The sequence below is a fragment of the Aquarana catesbeiana genome, linkage group LG04, assembly GCF_042186555.1.
Source record: "Aquarana catesbeiana isolate 2022-GZ linkage group LG04, ASM4218655v1, whole genome shotgun sequence".
Classification (NCBI taxonomy): Eukaryota; Metazoa; Chordata; class Amphibia; order Anura; family Ranidae; genus Aquarana; species Aquarana catesbeiana.
Genome location: NC_133327.1, coordinates 268,267,988 through 268,280,487, shown reverse-complemented (window position 1 = coordinate 268,280,487; position 12,500 = coordinate 268,267,988). Strand labels below are relative to the sequence as shown.

The 12,500-nt window shown below is 43.8% G+C and overlaps 1 protein-coding gene and 1 pseudogene across 22 annotated transcripts in view; both read left to right on the top strand.

The window, feature by feature from the left end:
• Window positions 1-12,500, top strand: part of DIS3L2 (DIS3 like 3'-5' exoribonuclease 2) — a 1,051,599-nt gene that overhangs the window by 179,459 nt on the left and 859,640 nt on the right. For all 22 annotated transcript variants that reach the window (XM_073626503.1, XM_073626502.1, XM_073626498.1 and 19 more), the window contains one exon: window positions 10,254-10,307. In XM_073626503.1, coding sequence (XP_073482604.1) covers window positions 10,254-10,307 — 54 coding nt within the window. The remainder of the gene's footprint in view (window positions 1-10,253; window positions 10,308-12,500) is intronic.
• On the top strand, window positions 3,497-3,615 carry LOC141141842 (5S ribosomal RNA; annotated as a pseudogene).

The window sequence follows — 12,500 nt, the reverse complement described above, 5'->3', positions numbered from 1 at the left end:
CTCTCTCGCTCCATCGCTCGCTTCGCTCTCTCGCTCCATCTCTCGCTCGCTCTTTCGCTCCATCTCTCGCTCGCTCCTCTCGCTCCATCTCTCGCTCGGCTCCTCTCGCTCCATCTCTCGCTCGCTCTCCTCGTCGCTCCATTCTCTCGCTCGCTCTCTCGCTCCATCTCTCGCTCGCTTCCCTCGCTCCATCTCTCGCTCGCTCTCTCGCTCCATCGCTCGCTCTCTCGCTCTCTCGCTCCATCGCTCGCTCGCTCTCTCGCTCCATCGCTCGCTTCCCTCTCTCGCTCGTCTTCGCTCTCTTCGCTCCATCTCTCTCGCTCGCTCTCTCCGCTCCATCTCTCCTCTCCGCTCTCTCGCTCCATCTCTCTCGCTCTCTCGCTCCATCTCTCTCTCGCTCTCTCGCTCCATCTCTCTCTCGCTCTCTCGCTCCATCTCTCTCTCGCTCTCTCGCTCCATCTCTCTCTCGCTCTCTCGCTCCATCTCTCTCTCGCTCTCTCGCTCCATCTCTCTCTCGCTCTCTCGCTCCATCGCTCGCCTTCGCTTCTCTCGCTCCATCTCTCGCTCGCTCTCTTCGCTCCATCGCTCGCTCGCTCTCTCGCTCCATCTCTCGCTCGCTCTCTCGCTCCATCTCTCGCTCGCTCCCTCGCTCCATCTCTCGCTCGCTCTCTCGCTCCATCGCTCGCTCTCTCGCTCCCTCTCTCGCTCTCTCGCTCTCTCGCTCCATCTCTCTCGCTCGCTCTCTCGCTCCATCTCTCTCGCTCTCTCTCCTCTCGCTCCATCTCTCTCGCTCCTCTCTCGCTCCATCTCTCTCGCTCTCTCTCGCTCCATCTCTCTCTCTCTCGCTCCATCTCTCTCTCGCTCCATCGCTCGCTCCATCTCTTCTCTCGCTCTCTCGCTCCATCACTCGCTCTCTCGCTCCATCTCTCGCTCCATCTCTCGCTCATCCTCGCTCTCTCGCTCGCTCTCTCGCTCGCTCTCTCTCGCTCGCTCTCTCTCTCGCTCCATCTCTCGCTCCATCGCTCGCTCTCTCGCTCGCTCGCTCGCCTCTCCTCGCTCCCTCCGCTCGCTCTCTCTCGCTCGCTCTCTCGCTCCATCTCTCTCTCGCTCCATCTCTCTCTCTCTCGCTCGCTCTCGATCATCTTTTGGCAAAAAGTGATCATGGTAGCACCCATGTAAGAGCAGTGATTGGGGTTTGGTTCAAACCTCTTTTTCACGGTGCCAAATCCAAATAGACATTCTGGATCTCAAAAATCGAAATTCAATTCTTGAATAGAACAATCCAATCAGTTATCACCATCCTACAAGGAGTTGAACTTCTGGCGTCAATCGACATCAAAGATGCAAACCTCCATATGCCTATTTCCTCGCTCACTAGTAATATCTACTTTTCATGGTGGAAAATCTTCATTTTCAGTGTGTAGCTCTGCTAGGGGCTTTCACCCAGTGCTATATTCTGGCCTAGGCCAACAAGGCCAAGGCCTAGGTGGCACCTTGCGGGGGGCGGCCCCCGCACAAAAAAAGCCCCCCTCCTCTGGAGTCGGTCTGTTCACTGTCAGGTTGCTGGCTGCATTGTCTCTTACATAGATAAGAGTGTGTGCTCACAGTCCCCGCCCCCCCCCCCCCCCCTCCCACCTGCACAGAAAGGAGTGCAGAGAGAACGGGTCAGCCACCTGTGTTGACTCCAGGTGCACATGGAGCCTCTAGATCAGTTGGATTGTAGCTTCAGCTGACAGACCCAGCTACATTCTGCATATCCTGGAGGGAGTGAAAGTAAGATACTGAGCCTCCTCACCTTCTCTTATTACAAACCTCACACACCTGCTATCACTGTTTCTTGTATCTCCTGTCATCTGAAATAGGGGACAAACTGTCTGATATTTAACACTCTGTGTCCTTAGTGCTAGGGGTGGACTGTGCTTTTCTTTGCATCAACGGACCCATGTACACTGCTGCTTAGATATATGGTTAACTCTTTACAGCTCAATATCTGCAGGCTGGTGCTTCTGGAATCAATGGCTTTTAACACTTTAGGCCACTTCCACACTGAGGTATTTTACAGGCGCTATAGCACTAAAAATAGCGCCTGTAAAGCGCCTCTCCTGTCGCTCCAGTGTGAAAGCCCGAGTGCTTTTACACTGGAGCGCTGCAAAGGCAGGACGCGCAAAGTCCTGCAAACAGCATTTTTGGGAGCGGTGTATACACTGCTCTTAAAGCACAATGGGCAGCGCCGGCAAAGCGCCGCTTCAGTGGTGTTTTGCGGGAGCTTTTAAACCCTTTTTTCGGCTGCCAGTGTGTTAAAGGCGCCCCGCTAGCAGCCAAAAGGCGCTGCAAAAACAACCAGTAAAGCGTATGGCTACCTACCTGTATGGGTAATGCTGCCTTCTGACATGAAGAAAAGTGTAATTTCTGATCATAGATCAGTCTGGATTTTAATACCCATCCTGCTGACTGCATTAAGCCCAGGTTCACACTGATGTGGGTTAGAAATTATGTGGGTTCAGCTGAACTCTCATGATTTCAAACTGGCAATGCAGTCTGGCTTCAAGGGGCGATTTGACAGACATCTGTGCAGGTTCATGCACAGATGTCTGTACAAATCGCACCCAAAGTCACCAAAAGTAGAGCAGGGAAGTACTTTTGGGAATCATTGCAGCGCCGCAAAGTCGGCATCTCACCAATTTGGACAATGTCATTGCTGTTGAAGCGAACAGGTGCTTAAAGAGGAACTGCAGTCCTGCTCACATAATTTGGTATGATTAGAATGCATTTGGAGACCCTTATTGGGTACTGATGAGGCTGCCTTGATGGGCACTGATGAGGCTGCACTTGATACCCACTTTAAATGTACAGAGAGGAAGCGGTGGGGCTCGAAGAGGATAAGGTGGAGCCTAGATAGGAAGGGGTGTGGTTTAGATAGGGTGGGTCTTAAACAGGAAGGGCATGACATTGACAGGAAGGGTTGGGTCATATTTAAATTGGGGGGTGGGGGGGGGGGCACAAGTTTAGTTAGGCCTAGGGCAGCACAAAACCTAAATACACCACTGCTGGCACCTCTTCTAGCCAGATTAAGGGCCAAGGTATAACTATTATGGTTTACCTAGACGATCGGTCTAAGCGGGCTATCGACTGTATCAAGAACGGAATTATGGTCACCACAGTCAACTATCTGGAATATCTAGGTCGGATTCTCAACCTAGGAGAAATCTTCTTTGAAACCATGAAGGCTAAAATACTTGGGTCTGATTATAGGTACACCCAGAAAAGGGTATTCTTGCCCCAGGCAAAGATCAGCGCCATAAAGGAACTTATTTAGGTGATCGAAGCAAGATGAATTCTTCTATTCAACTTTGCATGAGGTTGTTGGGAAAGATGGTGGCTTCATTCGAGTCCGTTCCTTGTGCTCAGTTTCATTAGAGAATGCTGCAAAACAGTATCCTATCGGCTTGGAACAAAGGGTTCAAGCTCTAGATTCTCCAATGTGTCTGACTCCAAAGCCTATGGCCACATCACCCTGAAAGCGCCGGATCTCGTCTGATCTTGGAGGCTAAGCAGGGTCGGGCCTGGTTAGTAGCCAGATGGGAGACCACCTGGAAATACCAGGTGCTGTAGGCTGGGTGTGCCGGAGCCTCCGTTTATGGTTAATATCCAAAAATCTGCAGAGGGGAAAATCCTTCCGTTACCTGGGAAGTGGTAACAACATATGCCAACTTTTTTTTGGGTTGGGGAGCAGTCCTGGAAGAGGCAACTGTCCAAGAGAAGTGGCCCAGATCAGAAATGGCCTTGCCCATTAACATTCTAGAGAGTCAGACAGAGCACTTGGTCCTGAGGGCCTGAACGTTCAGTTTATGGTATTGTCCTGCCAGGATTCAATCTGACAATTCCACAGCAATGGCTTATATTAATCACCAAGGTGGCACAAGAAGTTGTGTGGCCCAGAGAAAGGTGAATCATATCCTATCGGCAGTCTTCATTCTATGAATAGAAAATTGGCAGGCGGACTACTTGAGTCGACAGCAGTTGTTCCCGGGAGAATGGTTCTTTCACTCTGATATCTTCCTGTTAATATGTCAAAGATGAGGGATCCCAGACATCTGTTTGCGTCCAGGTTCAACAAAGATTACCTATGGTGTCAAGAACAAAGGATCCGCTAGCATGCGGAACAGATGCCTTACTATTCTCGTGGAATCAGTTCTCACTGATTTATGCATTCCCTCCTATTCTACCTGCGTCCACGACTTCTTCGCAGAATTCAAGCAGGAAGTGAAGTCGGTGATTCTTGTGGCCCCCAGCGGGGTCCAGGAAATCTTGGTATGCAGAGATCGTAAAGATGGCAGTAGCAGACCCATGGACCCTACCGCCACAGCTTGACCTTCTCTCGCAAGGTCTGGTATTCCATCCTACTTTACAAATGCTAAATTTAACAGTTTGGCTATTTAGAGCCACACTCTGAAGCGTGGGCTGTCATGTTCCCTGGTTTCTACGTTTGTTAATGCAAGGGAGCTGGCCTCCATAATTATATATTAGTCTAGGAAGCATATACCTCCTGGTGTGAAACCAGGGGTTGCACCCCAGGAAATGGGTCAAAGGCAGAATCCTTGACTTTCTGCAGATAGGTTGAAATATAAAGCTGGCCTTGAGTGCTTTCTAGGGACAGGTGCCGGCGTTATCGGTATTTCAATGACCACTTGCTTCGCATTCTTTGGTTCGCAACTTTATTCAGGGGGTAACACTGCTTTAATCTCCGGTTAGGTCCCCCCTGAACCCTTGGGACTTGAATTTAGTTTTGTCAGCATTACAAAACCAGCCTTTTTTGGGCCGATACGACATATTCCCTTGATACTTTTTGACAAGGAAACTATTTTTTCACGTAACCATATCTGCTGCAAGAAGGGTATCAGAATTGGCTGCTCTTTCTTGTAAAGAGCCATATTATTCACAAGGATAAGGCAGTATTGCGTCCTCATCCTAACTTTTTGCTGAAAGTAGTATCCGGTTTTTTATCTAAACCAGGATATTGTTCTACCTTCATTTTTTCCAGAACCCTGTTCTATGAAAGAAAAATCACTACATTCTCTTGATGTGGTGAGAGCGGTCAAAGTCTATTTAAAGGCGACTGCTTAGATTCGGAAAACTGTTTTCTTCGTGATGCCTGAAGGTCCCAAAAGAGGACAGGCAGCATCAAAATCTACTATTTCTAAATGCATTCGACAAGTAATGGTTTAAAGAGGTAGTTTCTACCCTCTCAAATCAAAGCGCACTCTAGGGCTGTTAGTGCTTTGTGGGCAGTGAATTACCAAGCCTCCATGGCTCGAATCTGCAAGGCCGCAACTTGGTCTTCAATCCATACATTTACCAGTTTCTATCAGGTGGATGTAAAAACGCCTGAGGATGTCGCCTTTGGCGCAGTGTACTTGCAGGCAGCAGTACAAGTCCTCTGATCTCATGGTGGCCTACTTTTGTTGTCTTCCTCCCCTCAGTTGGCTATGGCTCTGTGTCCCGTGATGTACGATTAAAGAAAATAGGATTTTTATAACAGCTTACCTGTAAAATCCTTTTCTTTTGAAGTACATCACGGGGCACAGAGGTTCCGCCCCTCTCTAGTATACACATGTATTGCTTTGCTACAAAACTGAGATACTCCCAGTATGGGAGGGGTTGTATAGGGGTTGTATAGGGAGGCAACTTCCTGTTTCGGGTGGACTATAACCCACATAGTAATTATGTGTCCCGTGATGTACTTCAAAGAAAAATTTTACAGGTAAGCTTTTATAAAAATCATTTTTTCTTATCTGTTCTCTTCCCCTTTCTACACTCTTTGAAAAGTTCAGATTGTGTTAGAAGTCCTTCCCACCCACTGCTGAAAGAGGAAGTCTGGGATTACACTGTGGGAGCTGATTGGAAGAAAGGCACCCACTCCACATAGGGAGAGAAACGAAGGAACAGGCAGAGCTGTAGTCTGAATAGACAAGCTCCCTCCCTGGCACAAATTTTCAGCTGCTGTTATCTCATGTGTCGGAGAGCTTGTCAAAAGTGACTCTGCTGATAACAGGAGCGAAGCACCAGAGAGAAATGCATTTAGAACTTTGGAAAGAGATAAGTAAACACTACAGCTATGTGCTTAGATCAAATTTCATGAATGGGTTTCACAACAACTTTAAAGCAGTATTAAACCCAAAAGCAAACCTTTATTATATTGCAGCTTAGCAATTTTTAAAATGTAACTGCCACATTTGCCACTTTTTTTTCTTTCCATTTTCATCTGGTGATTAAGCCAGCAGGCCTGTTTTTAAATGTATCAGAGTTAAGACAACTTTTTTTAAACTGATGGTGGATGTGGCGATTAGATTTTATTTATGTAAAACCGTTATCGCTAAAGAAACTGATCTAACTGCCTATAAAGTGTTAGCTGGAGTTAAAGCGGGGGGTCCACCTATCTATCTTTTTTTTTTTTTTTTTTTTTTTTTAGTTCATTCACAAACTTTTCTTCTCAGCATTACATACTCACATATTGTGTGTAATATGTCCGCCTGTGTCAGATTTCGTCGGAAAGAATAACTTATATTATTCACTGCAGGCAGTTTCCATCTTCATTGTGGGCATTTGAAGCCCACAAGCATTTATTTCCTGGATGTGGTGAATGCTGTCCTCCCAGCATTCACTGCTCGTTCCCGCACATACTCAGTGGCATCCTGGGAAGCCTGAGACTAGCTCCCAGGAGTCTGGGAGAGGCTAGAAACACGCCTACTCCCACGGGAGGAGAACCAGGAAGTGCAAAGAAGAATAGAAAAATAAAAGGTAATTACGGCGATTTAAATTTTTTTAAACGGCATGTCAGCATCTAGGCAAGGAAGAGAATACATACAGATATTGTTGAAAATTTGGGTGGAACCCCGCTTTAAGTTTCAATTTTAGATGTACTAGCAGATTTAGCTACACTAACACTCCTCTCCCCACCAGACTAACAATGCTGCTGTCCAAATATGCCCCCTGTGCTCCTCCATTCATAGCAGGGGCATGCTAATGAAGGAGGTGTGTAACTGGCCAGATCATCAGGTGAAAACAGGAAAAGCCTAAAGAAAATCAATGCAGCCACCACATCTATGATTGGAAAGCTGCAATCTAGTACTTTTTTTTTTTTTAGTTTTTGGGTTACCGCTTTAATATTTTTAATACTTAATTTTTGGTACAGGTTTTTCAGAGTAGTTTACTATAGTTGGTTAATTAAAATATTGCCCAGTATGCCACCTGATTGTAAATACCCTCTTATTAACTTGTGCTACTTTTACATTTTCTACATAGGACTGTATATGCAAATGTCTATACATATATTTAGTTGTTATAGAATGCATTTAGGTAAATTTTTGGTTGTAAACCTCAGTCATGAAATATGAACAAAGTGCATATCTGTAGTGTTTACTTGTCTGTCTTCAAAGCTGTGTCGTTTCTCTGGCGCTTCGTTCCTCTGTTATCCGCATGAGACACTCCTGACAAAAGATAAACTTAGGATAGGGGAGGGATCTCGGCACATAGTTTATCTATTCAGAACACAGTTCTGCATGTTCATCCGTTCCTGTAGAGGGGGTGTGTCCCTTTTCTCCAATCAGCTCATACATTGTAACTGCAGTTCTCTGCCCCCTCCTCTGATGAACAAATTAAGGATTTTATCACAATGCACTACTTTTGAATGAATGTAGAGTGTATGAAGGGTTTACATACAACCACTTTACTAGACTTATATATATATATATATATATATATATATATATATATATATATATATATATATATATATATATATATCTCTCTCCTCCCCTCCCTTTTTGCTTCTGCCCGAAGTGCGTTTTTTAAATTTTTTTATTTAACAAAGGAAAGCCTAAATAAAACTGACCTGAGCTGTATTAAGCAGCAGCCTTGTAGCTTACTTTTTCACCCCCCCCCCCCCCCCCCCCTAATAAAAAAGCTGATCAGTGATGGCGTTGCGATGCTTCAGTCATTTTTCGATTTCATTGCTGAACATTTAAGCCCCATTAATTCGTCTTTACTGTCCTGTCCTTATTTGCTGCTAGCATATATGCATCATTTTGCTGTGCATCTTAAAGAAAATGTGGTTCTCTCCAGATGTTCGTTGGTAAACTGGCATTTAACAAGTGAACAGTCATGTTTTTGGTTTGAGTCCAGCATCTGCTGCATTATACACTTTAGCTGTGCTTTTGAATAACCATAGCTAAAACTTCCCTAGTTCATAAATGTTTTACCAGCTTCCAGATTCAATAATTGTACAGCACAGTTCAAATTTACTTCAATTCAGCAAAAATAAGCAGTAGCATTTTAATCTAGCTTAGTTTTCATTGCAAATGAACACTGCTTTTGTGACATAGCGACCCTCTAGTCCTCAGTGGACAGACCTCTCATCACCACCCCTCTTGACAAAAACATCTGTTCCTTGCAGATGGGAAATGCAGCTTGTTCCAAATATGAGATCACAGCGTGAAATGAGCAACATGGTAAATAGAATTTTGGTCAGGAAAGATATTGGACCCATCTGCTCAGATATAAGTTTTAAGTGCGATAATTGCTTGTTAGAGAAGCCAGAGATGAAAATGAATCGTGCGCAATGTGGGCACATATTCTGATGGTGAGCTTTACCATAAGCCTCCAGGAATCCTAAGATTTTGTGATGCCAACATCACTTAACCCAGTGCAGACTGATAAAATAGAACCCTGCTGGTGTGACAACTTCTGTACAGATTCAGCTGCATTAAAAATCCTATATTGTTACATAGTCTTGCTGATGAACTTTGTGATGTTTGTCTGATGAAATTCCAAAGACAGACCTATGTAGTACCCAAAAAAAGTATGATAGCATCTTGATTGAAGAAACTTTAATGATTATTGATCTAAGTAGTTTGCTTCTTTGAAGTCATGCATTAGCTCAGTTGAGTATAGTTATGTTCACTGACCAAATAAGTTTGGAATCTTGGGAGTTCAGTGTCTGAGAGCTTGTGTGCCTTGATGGAAATTGAACCTACATTTGTTTTGTCCATTTTGGCCTTGAGAGAAGCCAAAGTGCGAGAACAGTTTTGGCCAGTGTGGTTTGAATTGATCCAGGAGGCATAAATATAAGCCTTCAATCTGTACCTACAGAGTAACACCTACCCTCCAGTTTGCTTACGATACAAAAAAAAAAGTAATCTAATCTGACCCTGTGCTAGAGAAGTGTTGCTTATCTATCTTGGCTCTTAGAAGAGCAGAGGTAAGGCATGGCCTATAGCATGTTTCCTAATCTCCCACAATGAGCGACAAGGAAAGTTAACTGTTCTCTTGTATTTCTAGTTCTGTTTGGAAGCCTCCGGGTGTACTCTGTATTTTGTATTACAGCATGTTAATTTTTAGTGGCTCAGTGCCCACAAATCTGCTTGAAGACAGAATCTAGCAAGTCAAACAAGCAGCTGCAGGCATGTGGTCTATCAAATCTTGGGCGAACTTCTGTTCTTTGCCTTGGAAACACTGAACCTGCAGATGGGTTGAAAAGAAACATGTGTGACACAGCCAGAATAAAATAACTGCACTAGGAATATAGAATTTGATTTATCGGGAACCTAACACCTGAGCAATCCTTTCTGACATGATCTCATAATGAAGCAGTCTAAATAAAATCTTCGTCCTAGATGTTTGATTTCCCTTAATTATTTTGTTGCCATTGTTTGCTACACCCTCTCAAAATGCAACTTGTAGCACACTGAAATGATGAAATAAAAGAATGGCGAACATTGTGTACTCTAGAAAATCGTGTTTAAAGTAGCACTAAAGCCAAACCCTCATTGTTAATAGAGTAGCAGAGGGTTAACTCCTGTTTTTGTTTGCCATCTGTGTCCCAATGGGGATAATTTCCTTTTTATCCCATAGCCAAACAGGAAGTGAGGAAATCCCTCCAAAATGAGGGGGTACTTGGTTGTCAGCAAAACTAGTGTCCCCATTGAAGGTCTCCTCTCTTCCTGTTCTGGTGACAATCCAGAATTAGGTTATCGCTTTCCTCCTTGGTGCATAGTGTTAAACACGACAAACTGAGGGTGAAGCCCCCTAATGGAGCCTAGATGGCAATAAAAACCTGACTGGTATTCTAATCCTTCACTCTACCCAAAACAAAAAAGTGTGTGTGTGTGTGTGTGTAAGATATATTCTTTGTGCATGCTTTAGAGCAGGACAGTGTCCGACTTTCTGTATCATACTGCTCTATTCTTGCTCACTAGGGTCCCCTAAGGATTAATCCAAGGAAGTTTCATGAAGCGTTCCTGCCTTCACCGGTAAGATTGCCCTTGTGCCTTCATTAGATGCTTTTCTCCTTGTCCTCTTGAATGTTGGCTTTGTTGTCTTTGTAGGTGCTTAAGATAACTTATGTTAATTTGTTCCTAGACGACCTGGGGATAGGGTAAACAGTTCAATCTCTATTTGCGGACTATACTAAGCTAAGCAGGGCAATAACTTATCTGCAAGATGTGGAAACCTTGCAAGAAGATCTGAACAAATTAATGGGGTGGGCAACTACATGGCAAATGAGGTTTAATGTGAAAAAATGTAAATGTATTTGGATGGCAAAAATAATGCAGTCTACTTGCTGGTGAGAGAACCTCTGGGGAAATAAAGGAAGGAAAAGGACCTAGGGGTCCTAGTAGGCTCAGCAGTGGAATGCAATTCCAAGCTGCTAACAAAGCAAACAGACTATTGGCATGCATTAAAAAGGGGATTAACTCCAGAGATAAAGCGATAGTTCTCCCACTTTACAAGACTGGTCCGGCCGCACCTGCAGTATGTTGTCCAGTTCTGGGCGCCAGTCCTCAGGAAGGATGTACTGGAGCGCGTACAGAGAAGGGCAACAAAGCTAATAAAGGGACTGGAGGATATTGGTTATGAAGAGAGGTTACGAGCACTGAACTTGATCTCTCTGGAGATGAGATGCTTGAGAGGGGATATGATTTCAATTTATAAATACCATACTGGTGACCCCACAATAGGGATAAAACTTTTCAGTGGAAGGGAGTTTAATAAGACACGTGGCCACTCATTAAGATTAGCAGAAAAGCAGTTTAAGCTTAGAATTCGTAGAGGGTTCTTTATTGTTAGAGAGGCAAGGATGTGGAATTCCTTCCACAGGTGGTGGATTCAGCAGAGGACATCGATTAGTTTAAAAAAAACTATTAGATGGGCACCTGAACAACCACAACATACAGGGATATACAAGGTGATACTGACTTATAATCACACACGTAGGATGGACTTGTGTTTTTTTTTTTTTCAACCTCACCTGCTATGTAACTATGGAAAAAATGTAGCAGCGCTAAATCACAAAGGAATGATTAAGTGATGATATATTGACCAAAAAAATTACAATTTTATATGAATAATCCAAAACCAATTAATCAGTGAAAAATAAAGTCCAAGGTGTATAAAAATAAAGAAAACAGTTTATGATAGTGTAGGTAGAACTCTTCTACTGTGCATTCAATCACAACCAAAATCCGTGAAACTAATAGGTTGAAAAAGTGACAATTCCTCCACCGCAACCAAAATGTTGAACGCCAAATAAAATGTGCGCTTACCGAGTGGCAAGCTAGATAAGCTTGTGACCTAATACCCGGTCAGGGCCTTTATCCAAATACATTAACCGGTGCCTCCAAATGATTCAAGGAATGTGGCCAACAAAACAGTACGGAACCCCCAATCAGGAAGGTTCCCACAACATGGTCAGATGTTACCCAGAATAGAAAAGGAATTCACCATAGCATAATTCTGATGGATACTTGGGAAGAAAAGTTATGGGTTAAAGGAACATAGCCCTCAATTATATATCCACAAATTTATGGACACATTCATTTTAGATTTTTCTCTTCAAGCCAAAATGAATGGTGGAGTAACGATTTGTTCATTGAATGTGAGGGGATTAGGTGATTCACTAAAAAAAATAGCTCTGCTTAAGTTTGTCTCGCTTGTTAGAGTATCTATCCTTTGCCTTCAGGAGACGCATTTAACAAAAACATTTCTACGATTAAGATGTAAGGGATTTCCTCATAAATATAATTCAGTGTATATATCCTATTCAAGAGGAATGAGTATCTTGATACATAAATCAATGAGGTTCTCCTGTCGGCAAGTGAGGATAGACTGTGAGGGACGGTACATACGCTTATATATAATATGTATAAGTATGTGTGCTGGTGGAGATGCTATGTATACTTATCAATGTGTATATCCCACCCCCCTTTAAGCTAGATGTTAAATACTTGCTGGTATTTATGGCTGATAAACCAAGGGGACCAGTCCTGATAGTGGGAGATTTCAATATGGTGATGAATACTCAGATGGATAAGTTCCCTCCGGCAAAGACTTGAGCAGAACCCATATATGTTATTGTACAGGGTATTTAGAGAGATAGGGTTGAGGGATATTTGGCGTGAACGTTTCCCAACAACTCAAATCTCTTCATGCCACTCGGTACACGC